This window comes from Convolutriloba macropyga, chromosome 4 (genome assembly GCF_964194025.1).
Source record: "Convolutriloba macropyga chromosome 4, txConMacr16.3, whole genome shotgun sequence".
Taxonomy (NCBI): Eukaryota; Metazoa; Xenacoelomorpha; order Acoela; family Convolutidae; genus Convolutriloba; species Convolutriloba macropyga.
Genome location: NC_134471.1, coordinates 18,468,279 through 18,479,455, shown reverse-complemented (window position 1 = coordinate 18,479,455; position 11,177 = coordinate 18,468,279). Strand labels below are relative to the sequence as shown.

The 11,177-nt window shown below is 37.9% G+C and overlaps 1 protein-coding gene across 8 annotated transcripts in view; it reads right to left on the bottom strand.

The window, feature by feature from the left end:
* Nucleotides 1–1,244: 1,244 nt before the first annotated feature.
* LOC142337495 (cAMP-dependent protein kinase catalytic subunit 1-like) overlaps nt 1,245–11,177 on the bottom strand; it is a 44,825-nt gene continuing 34,892 nt past the window's right edge. For all 8 annotated transcript variants that reach the window (XM_075386764.1, XM_075386767.1, XM_075386763.1 and 5 more), the window contains 2 exons: nt 10,019–10,306; nt 1,245–2,695 (listed from right to left, as the gene is read on the bottom strand). In XM_075386764.1, the coding sequence (XP_075242879.1) occupies nt 2,570–2,695; nt 10,019–10,306 (414 nt within the window). In that variant the 3' untranslated portion in view covers nt 1,245–2,569. The remainder of the gene's footprint in view (nt 2,696–10,018; nt 10,307–11,177) is intronic.

Below are 11,177 nucleotides of genomic sequence, written 5' to 3'. Positions count from 1 at the left end.
GCCCTTACGGCCTATACGAAGTGCAACAGGAGTACGGATTAGGGGGGGGGGTGAGGGTGACTGATGGGGGGCTTCAGCCTCTACGAGCTGCACTTCAAATCATAATTTCAAGTCTCCAAAACAGTTTGTGAATCGCATACTCGAAGACTAGTGAGCTGAAAGGCTCCAAGAGAACTAAATGTCCTCTGGGCGCTACCTGTTTATGCCGTTTTTGAGGACGATAGTCAACTGGGTCAGATAAAAAATCGTTTAAGCGAAAAAGCGCATAAAAAAGACCCATATGATTAATATAATTGCTAAACTTCGGTTGAGAGCAAATGAACACCTTTGCCTGAAAAAGTTAGTTTAAACTAACAAACATAACCGACTAAACGTCGGAAGAATTGCTCTTGAACGACTAGTGGGAGCTCTAATCAATTGCAGCCTGCTGCAGTCGGGGGGGGGGGCTAAATGGGACTAAGAAGTTCTATAGTGCGCTTCAAATAACCACATTAGCGGTAAACATATACCACTATTCAGTAAAAAATGACACCAGTTTCGGCGGACTTTTCATTTGACTTTTAGTATTAAATTGCCGCCAATTGAGTTCAGCTGCTTGAAATTGTAATTGATAGGGAATTTTAGATCACGCGAAATGCAAAAAGTCAAGGGCGTAAAAGTCACTCGAAAAGTCAAAATTGTCAAGCGAAAATTTTGCATAAAAAAGACACAAACGTTTACAATAATTGCTATGAACTACGTTCAAGAGCAATTAAACAGCTTTGAAAAATCTGCACGTGGTAATAAAATCTCTCGCGTAGCGAATTTTTCTCATTCCTCTCTCCACCAGAGATGCGACAAGAGCAGAAAAGCACTTCACGTACATCCTGATTTAAATACACTCCCAAAAAATACTGATAAAAAAGCTCCACCAATAATTCTCTTGGAGTCGTGAAGAGTGCTCCAATACGGATTCAATGTTTCAATTAAAAAACCAAGGAACACCGCTATATAGCTACTCAGCTTAGATTCGAAGTTTTATAAAAACACGTCTGAACCAACGCATTTCCAGACCTACTTTTCTCGCTCTTGAGAATTTGGCATGCACCGAAAACGAATCGCTTCTCTCTGCTTGTCAATTCGACCTGTTTTCACGCGTGGCATTTTGCTCGAAATTATTTCATAAAATACGCTCCACGCACTATTCAACAATGCCCAACTAGCGCTATCGGAGCTAATAAATAGATTGGGTACCGGAAGAAATATTAATCAAAAAATTTTAATTAGATTCATTTGTAAAGTATCAATTTAATCATGAGCTAAATTATTACAGTAAAACACCTACTATTGGATTAATTTATAGTTAGAAATCAATTATTTATCCACAAGTTAATTCGTCTCGATTCTGCAACTGATAAAAACGTAGTACATCTGAAACAGTGCACAAGCTCGACACAAAATAAGACATTAATTTGACGGCTAAAACATGCAAGGCAAGCTTCAGCCAATCAAACAACCTGACTTGGGGGAAGGGACAGAGGGAACACGGAAGCATTGAAACTAAATCGCATGCATTGATCAACTTTTCTTACGTTTCAGACTACAAACAATAACATGGAATAGCTAATTAACTGCACTTTCACCAACTCCATTTTGGGCGATGATAATGTTCGTTCAATACAAATTTTGCTAAAAAGTGATTTTCATCACATTATCATCTTTGTCATAGTTACTCAACAAAATGTGATATAAAACTGAGATTAACATGTTAAGTAAACTTTGATAATCTTTTCTGACATGAAGGTGTGCAGGTAGGTTAACTATTTGCATTGCAGCATCCAAATGCTCAATTTCAATACTAATTAACCATACTGGCAAGCAAACCACTCGTTTATAATTGCTATTCAAAAAGTTATAAAGAAGTGCGGACTTCCCGTCAGGGTCAATGTTTATCTGCGTATGATGATAACATTCGGAGTTACCCTACTAATGAGGCCAAATGGTTAACCACTGCATAACCTTCATACTGCTAATTAATTCTCGTTGGCGCATAATCAACAGATATACAAGCAGGTGACAAACAGAAATATCATTTGATATCAAACATACATTGCGTATTATAGACATGTATATCATTTACCACTGAGCAACAAGAGCAGCATATCAAACCGATGTACAATTGCAAACAAGGAGCATCAAAGTCCAAAGCAACTCAAAATCTGAACACGAACATTTGATAGATTTTAAGTTGCACTAGAACATCACCTAACCACTATAGGTGTTCTGTAACAAAAATAACAGTAATGGAATTTTCGTAGTGAAGATAGCGAGCAGAGAGTTTGTATGTCTTTAAAAATGACATCAAATATAAAACAGTGTCTTTCAGGAGTCAGTTCGTAATAAGTTGCATATTTCATCTCCGGTTCGTGCGACTTTGTTTCACGGCTATCGTCAGTTAGTTTTTGTAAATAGATACAATTATACATGGTTCTCTTCTATAAGTTTTAAAATCAATATCATTGTTAGAATAGTTGTGTCAAAATTAAGTCGTTACGCGTGGTGCGGAGGTTGTAGTTGAGGGACTCCTCCATCAGAAATCTAGGAACTCTTTGGCCATTTTCTCGTTGATGGAGGCTCGCAGGGGTTCTTCGTCATACTCATCGAAGTTGCTGGCATCGCCTGGACCCTTGGATTTTGGAACGTAGGGAGCCTCGACCTAACAACAGAACAGCAATTGCAAACCCAGTTCTTGGATTATGTTTGCCATTGATCTGAGTTTGTAATAAAAAAAATTTGTTGGCGATCAGAACGCACAGCTACTGATAATTTGCTTCGGAAAAAAGTGTACAGATTGTCCTCTCAGGTGTCTTTACCTCGCAAATGAGGATTCTCGTCAATCTCTGGGAATTTCAAAAAAATAAACGTAGCCGACAGACTGCCAGCAAATATCAGAGATAGCTTGCAGAACTGTAGCCTCAAAATTCCAATGAAAAGAATTAACGTCTATGAACATAGCCGGCAGATGGCCGGCACAGCTGCGAAAGAATAGACATGCGTGCCATATAATAGAGATAGAAACATACAGATCTAAATTGAGAAATCGACGCCGCTTAAAAAACTAGATAAAGAATATTCAGCGATAAATTAATAAAGCATGTTAAAATTCATTCCGCAGAAGCCTCTTATTAGGGACCTTCACTGCACATAGGAGTTCCTTTGACCTTAAACAAATTCAAATTAAACTTAAGTTTTAAAGTGCAAAAGTTATTTTATTTAGTGAGGTAAGTCACGTATGATCAAAATCTAATCACGCAAATAACCTAAAAACTTTTGCTACAGTGAGTGAGAAATGACCGTCATGCACGCAAATGCCGTTAGTGAGAGGAAGAAGTCATTCAGAAAATATGACTTTTTCAGCTTTGCTGTGTGAACAAATGTAAAACGAAAAAAGAGCGTCAGACGACGGAACAAAAAAAACAAGAGCACCTAAATATAGCTTCGCTCAGCTTACAGCTATAATAAAAAAAGACCATTCTAAAATAGCCGGCAAATTGCTGGAAAATAGCCGCGTTTACCCGCTTGATAAACATTGGGATTGAAACCGAGAAAGAAAAAAATAAGACGGAAATTGAAGTGTCAAATTTTTTTGGAGTGCAAATTCGGTTAGATTCTAAAATTACACTTAATTCAACTTCTAAACTGAATGCTATTAAGCATAATACTAATGCCAGCTAGCAATCGCTTTAATGAACCTTGATAACCTAATGCACTATGACTTAGTGACCAGGCTTTATCCGTTTTATCCCATTTCTTTTGATTTTGTCTTTTGACATTGACCGTATTCACTACATTGCGTAATTCAATGCGTGAAACAATTTAGAAACCATTCAGTTGAAACAGTGAGCGAGGTAAGTCAGAAGTCAAACGTGAAAATCTTGACTTATGTAAAACGAAAAAACGTGATCTAAAGGTAAAGCGAATTAAAAAGCAGAGCGCCTAAATAATAGCCGTTGCGAGGCTGATGGCTTTTAATAAAAGCAAAAATCGACACCTTGAAAATTGTGCAACAAACGAACCAAAGCTGCTTTGAAGTATTTGACGTCAAACAATTGACAAAAACAGAAGGATAAGACCTGTATTAAAACTTAAACATACGCTCATTTGTACCAATTTTGCTCATATTTTGCTCCTTTGTAAGTATTTGGGAGTTCTGCGAGAATAATTTAAAAAAAAACAAATATTAAAAACATACCCGACTAACGTCGGGTGAACTACTCTCAAACAACGGGCGAGCGGTTGGCTTTGGTAGTAGCCAGCTGGGGCTTCGGGATGCTAGTAATGAAAGGGGGATGAGCGGAGTGGTAAGGGAGTGGGGGTAGGGTTGCGCGAGAGCTAGTCCGAATCGCCAGGAGGGTGGACGGGGGGTTGTGTGACTAAGGGGGGGGGGGGGGGTCAAACTTTTAGAAAACATTTTCTGTGAATCGGATACTATTAAGGCGAAAGGCTCAAAGAGCTGCTCGGCTACTTAATGCCCTCCGAACGGTACCTGTTTATCCAGTTTTTCAGGACGAAAAGTCAAGTGGGCCGGACGAAAAATCGGTCAAGCGATAAATTTTGTTTGAGAGCAATTAAAAACATTACATACGAAGTTAAAATTTACTGACTCCAACAAATTCAACAGAAATCACCGTTTCTGATCTAATAACTTTAACACTCCACAGTAAGATATCAAAAGAAACTAGAATCGAAAAACAAACGAAAACTTTCCTTGAAAAAGGGACGATGCAATTTACGCACATTTTTCGCAAGCAAAAAAACCTGAAAATCTATCTCAATTTTAACAATTCTGCTCTGTCAAGTAATTCTTCACTGTCTGTAAAATATCTGAACCAGATGCTAAGAAAACAACAAAAATATTTGTAGGTCCATATCTCAAAACTCGATTGAATTTGTAAGCAGCTTTTCCGCACTTTACAATAACAGCAACAAACGCAACAGTCTTAAGGAAATTAGAACAGCTTATTTTACCTAAATTTTGTCGTTCAGCAAATAAGTAGTCAACAGCTAAACAAATTGAAACGGGTTTTGTGATACCAGTCGAAAACGAAGATGACTAGTCGATTTTCTCAATAACTTCTAGAAAACACCTCGCAAACCTATGCTGTAGCCGATTTCAATCATTTCGGCGTAAGGAGTAGCTTAAACAAGAAAAACTGCTTTGAAAAGGTCGCACGTCAAAAATATTTACACAGCTGACCTAATTTGCTCGCTCTTGAAAAACAGCTTGCAGAAACCTTTTGCCTTGCTTTTCACTTATGATCAACTGCTTGAACATATCACTTAGAGGGTTGAACATATCACTATGATCAACTCGATAAGGCGAACCGAATCTCCGAAGTCATTAGGCGAAAAGTTTAACATTATGTAAAAATTAGGCGAAAACCACTTCAGACACATTAAAATTAACTCGACGCTATAGAATTCAAGTGTTCTTAACGATGGTCTTTACATGAACATAGCCGGCAGATTGCCTGAAAATAGTCGCGATAGACGCTTGTGGCCTTCCATGGAATTGAAACAACTAAAGAAATAAGATAGAGATTGACCACCAATCCTTTAATAGCCAACTACTTTGTGGGTTAGATTCAGACCATCATTTTTGAGACACATACGCTCTTTAATGAAAAAGCTTTTAGTAGAGCTTTTTCAAAATTAATATTCGAAATCAAAAACTCAAGACTCAGGAATTAGGGCATATACGTTTGGCACTACTTAGATGCACACTATTGATCTTTAACTAGCAAATGTTCATAACATTTAAAGTTCATGCATTAAGTCACGCATTTGACCTAACTTAACAGAGTTAAGTCACACATTTGACCTAAAAGCAGAACAAATGACGTCAAACAAATTTTAACAGCAAAGCAGTAGAAGTCACTGAAATGGAAAAGTCAATGGTCGCAAGAATCGTCGATGGAGACGAATTAAAAAACAACACGATGTTCCCAATAATACTCACTATCGCTTCGCGGCTATTAAAAGTGAGTTAATAAAGGGCTCGCCAAATTTACTACTTTTTCAACTATTAAATTTGTACAACTTCTTTGAACTTATTCTGGAAAAATAATTACAAATATTCTGAAAATTAGAAGGGAAAGAGTGAGGAGCATTACAAAACAAAAAGGGACAAACGTCGGATGACCTGCTCCTGAGCAACAGGCGGGGCAATTTAATTCACAGGGAAAAGGCTTACAAATTATGGGCGCAAAAATCCCAACCCCACAGGGGGTTTGAACGCCGGACCTCAAGAACAACATCTTCCCATCGTGACATCTTAGCCATTGAGCTACAATGGCTTTAATTCTCATTCGCTCGCAATCGCTTTTATTTTAGCAACAACTTTTATTTGAGAACGAGAGCAACTTAGATCACTAAAAAAGAATTCAAGCGCAAAAGTCACTCAAAAAGTCAACTAATGTTCTAGAATAAAAGCGCACAAACAATCAAGATAAAATTAAGCAAAGGCAAGTTTAGTATAATAGCCATAAATTTCTTCGAGAGCAATTGAAAATATTAACACAACCAACTAACGTAGGGCGAATTGCTCTCAAAGGACCGGTTGGCTTCGTCAGTAGCTAGCGACTGTTTAGATTAACTGAAGGGGTGTTAGGTGAGCGCAGCGGGGGGGGGGGGTTGAACCGCGGGGGCCGATTGGGGGGGGGGGGGGCGGTGGGAGGGCGGTTTTTGTCTATACGGGGCTCTTGCGGCCTGAACGATGTGCAGGGGTGGGGATTGAAGTGGGGAGGGGGTGAAGGTGAAGTGACAGGGGGCCGTGGGGGGGGGGTGTCAACCTCTTTACACACAATAACTATAAGTCTCCAAAACAGTTTCTGTAAATCGCATACATGGAAACTAGTGAGCTGCTAACATCACGTAATGCCCGCTGGGCGCTGCCTGTTTATCCCGTTTTTGAGGACGAAAAGTCAAATGGGTCAGACGAAAAATCGGTCGAGCGAAAAATCGCACTAAAAAGAGCGACACGACTAATATGATTGCTACGAACTTCGTTTGAGAGCAAGTAATTAACAGAAACTGGCAAATTGCCGGAAAATAGCCGGCGTTGACGCGTTAGACGCACATCGGGATTGAAACAGAAACATAACCGACTAACGTCGGTCGAATTGCTCTCAAACAACCGGCGAGCTGTTGACTTCATCAGCAGCTAGCCACGGTTTAGTGAGGCCAGTTTTAGCTTGATTTGAATCAAAAACTTTTAGTTTTCTAGCCTTTTTAGTAAAAAAAAAATCAAATAAAAGACTGATTTTGAAAATTTGCAATATCGCAAAAATTTAAAAAAAATGCTTCCAGATTTTGCATCTGGAATTCATCTGAAAGACTTGAAAAGCTTCGTTGGCCAGTAATGATCGCTAAACTCAGAAAAGGACAAATATTCAAAAAAATTGAAAACAATAGCAAATTTTATCAAAATTCAAGATATTTAAATATTCAAAAACATTCCACTGTCTCAAGAGACTATCCATTATCCCTACCTTAAGCTTTAAAAAGTTTCAATGGGTCATCGAGATCTATAAACTTGGAACATGATAAAAATTTCCGAAAATTTGCAAAGTAAATTTTATCAAAAAATTGCTAAAGCTGAGTCATTGAATTATTGACAACCATTCCATTAACACTAGAAACTATGCAATAGCTTATCATCAAGCCTTGGATGAGGTCCCTAGGACCCTGGTGCCGGAAAAATAATTTAAAAATTCAAAAATATTTAAAAAAAAATTGCTAATATTTTTTAAAAATTGCCGACATTAAAATCCTGAAAAAAAACTACGTTACATCTAGAAGCTATGCAGCAACCTATAATCAAACCCTAGAGGAGTTTGTGTGGCTCTTGAGGCTGGAGAAAACTATTAAATGACAAAATTTTTAAAAACTTGAAAAAAATGCAAGATTTATTTAAAAAAAATCGTTAAAATCTGTCATATTAAAAAAAATGAAAGCTATCCCACGGAAAACAAAATTATTTTCAGTAACTTAATATCAAATCCCGAAGGACGTTTTCTTGCCCCTGCGTCTGCAAAGACGTGAATAATGAAAAAAATGTCAAAAATTGAAAAAATTTGCACGTTTTGTCAAAAAAAATGCTAAAAATCGTAATTTTAAAATGTTAAAACCATGCCACTACCACTAGAAACTATGCAGTAACCTATTATAAAACCCTAGACAAGGCTCCTTGACACCTAGGGCTGAAAAACTCAAAAAATGAAAAAAAATCAAGAAGCTTGAAAAAATTGAAAATTAGTATAAAATTGCGTGTTTATAGCGATCGGTTGTTCGAACGTAGCGGGGGGGGGGGGGGGGGGGGGGGGGAGATGGCTTACTAGGAGCGAGGGAGTGGGTTGGGCATCAGTGGGGTGGGGGGGCAACAGCGCGGTGGGGTGGGCAATAGTAGTGGGGGGGGGGGGTCAACAGCGGGGGTGTCTTTAACCTCTAAAAACTGCCCTTCACACCATTAGTATAAGTCTCCAAAACAGTCTCAGCTGAAACAGAGCTGACAGGCTCTAAGAGCACTTAATGCCCGCTGGGCGCTACCTGTTTTTCCCCGTTTTTGAGGACGAAAAGTCGAAAGCGTCAGACGAAAATCGCATAAAAAGAAAAAGACCGACAGGACTAATATAATTGCTACAAACTTCGTTTGAGAGCAATTATGAAATAAGGGAAATTGACAAAACTTTTTCCTAAACTTCAAAAATTGCTCTAATTCAGTGTGCAGTTTCAGTTAGATCTTAAGCCTATACTTACTTCAGCTTCTAAACTGCGGGTTATTAAGCTTGACACTAATATCAGCTAGCAATAGCTTTAATAAACTGTGAAAACCTAATGCACTGACTTAATGACCGGGCTTTATCAGTTTATCCAATTTCTTTTGATTTTATCTTTTGCCATTGACCGTATTCACTACAGTACGTAATTCAATCCGTGAAACAATTTAGAAACGATTCACTTGAAACAGTGAGTGAGGTATGCCAAAGTCAAACGTGAAAATCGTGACTTATGTAAAACGAAAAACGTGATCAAAAGGTAAAGCGAATTCAAAAAGGAGAGCGCCAAAAAGACGGCGGCTATTACTTACATTCTATATTGTTCAGAGTTGTTGTTTGGGGAAAACTTGGGGAGGCAAATGTTTGAACAACTGGGGGGATGTTTTTGATAAGTTATTATCATGTCAAGACAGTGGATAGGGACAACTATGTACTTTATGGCGTGTTAGTTAGTTGAAAATTTTTAATGGCTGCAAAAATTGGTTTCGCCTAATTGAGGTTTCGCCTAATATCCTACGACTCCTGTTAGCGTTAACAATTTTTACGCACGGTTTTTTCCGGTTTCAGATACACTCCAAAAAATCGTCGTTCAAAAAAAGACCCTCCACCAATACTCTTCTCCTAGTCGCAAAAAATAGGAGCGCAATATTAGCCGAATAAGATGACACATCATTTATTATCCTACAGTTTGAAAATGATAGTGTAATTCAGCTGTTAAGCACTTTTAAAAGCTACTGCAGTCAATGTGACCGAAATCAGGTCACTCAGCAGCAAATATTCCTCAGTAACACGCAAATTAAATACAAGTGAACAAAACTTTTCCGGAATTTGAATCCCGTTACTTTACTTTTTATAATATTCGATAATATTAGAATAATTCACCAAATTGTACTACTTCTCTCAGTTGCCAGCCACTAGAAAAGTCAAAAAATGCTATTCTGGTGACTGGATTAAGCATAACCGGCAGATTTCCACAAAAAGTCGCGATTTAACTATTGTGATCGAAGTCAAGGATGTTATAATTTGGTTCGCATGAGAAAATTTTTTGAAATTCACACCATAAAAAGATCGCTTAAACGTTTAATACGATTACAAATCAGCATTTTGCCTTAAGAACATTACTAAATTACATACATTCCTCTTTCAGAAAGTTTTTTCTAATTTTCGCACAAAAATGCAAACGATGAAATGTTAAAACTGACCTTCTTCTGGTAGAGGGCAATCCAGTCGGTTGAACTGAACCATTTGTGACCCTTAATATCCATAACACCTGCCTTCAAATTTCCAAATCTCTTGGTTAAATCTACTTGCAACAAATTTCTCAGTAGCTCCTTCAAGTCGCTGCTGAAGTGAGAGGGGAATCTGACTTTTCCGGATACAATCTTCTCGTAAATTTGAATCGGCTGGTCTGCGAAGAATGGAGGATATCCAGCTGCCATTTCATAAATCAGAACTCCTAGAGCCCACCAATCTACTGCTTTGTTATATCCCTAAAATTAACTTGCTTCACTTGATGTACTACGTGATCGATATCAGCAATTAGCTCAAATCGAGAGAATTCGCGCCCAAGGCTAGGATAGAATTTTCGATGGTTACTTTTATCGCAAAGACCTTGACCTATTTCGATTCGGCTCTATAAACTATCGTACATAATCATTATGCTGTTGGTTTCACCAGTTATGTCACCATAAATACCGTTAACTTGAAAACATTTCTAACTGATATCGGACAAATTGCTCTAAAAAACAGGCCGGAGGAGAAGGGGGGAAGGAGACAATCGTTGCCTGTTGAAGCCGGGGCGCTCACTTAGGGTCTTATAATGGTGCTTCTGAAACTACCTTTAGACCACAATAAGATTTGATGCAAAAAAAGTAACCATTTCTGTTGCACATTTGGTTTGACTTTTAGCAGTAAACTCCAATCAGTTAACTTCAGCTGCTTACAGTTCTCATTGAAAGCAATTTATATAAGCAAAATCAGAGGTGAAAAGGTCACTCGAAAGTCACACCGATCACACGAAATAATAAGCAAAAATTTCTGGCATCGAAAAGACCAACACGACTTAATTGCTAGCAACTTTGTTTTTGAGCAAAAGTTCTGCCGCTAAAATTAATATTGCGAGACTGGTATCATGACAGAATAACTTTTTAAAACTAAAATTCTTGTCTTTATCATCTCTTGAGCAAAAGTTCTGCCGCTAAAATTAATATTGCGAGACTGGTATCATGACAAAAACTAAAATTCTTGTTTTTATCATCTCAATATCATTAAAAGGTTTGTATTTGCTAACTTAGTAAATTTAGATCCCCATTTTCCTGCTTATAAAAACCGCGGTAAAGCCGAGGTGGAAAAAAAATTTCA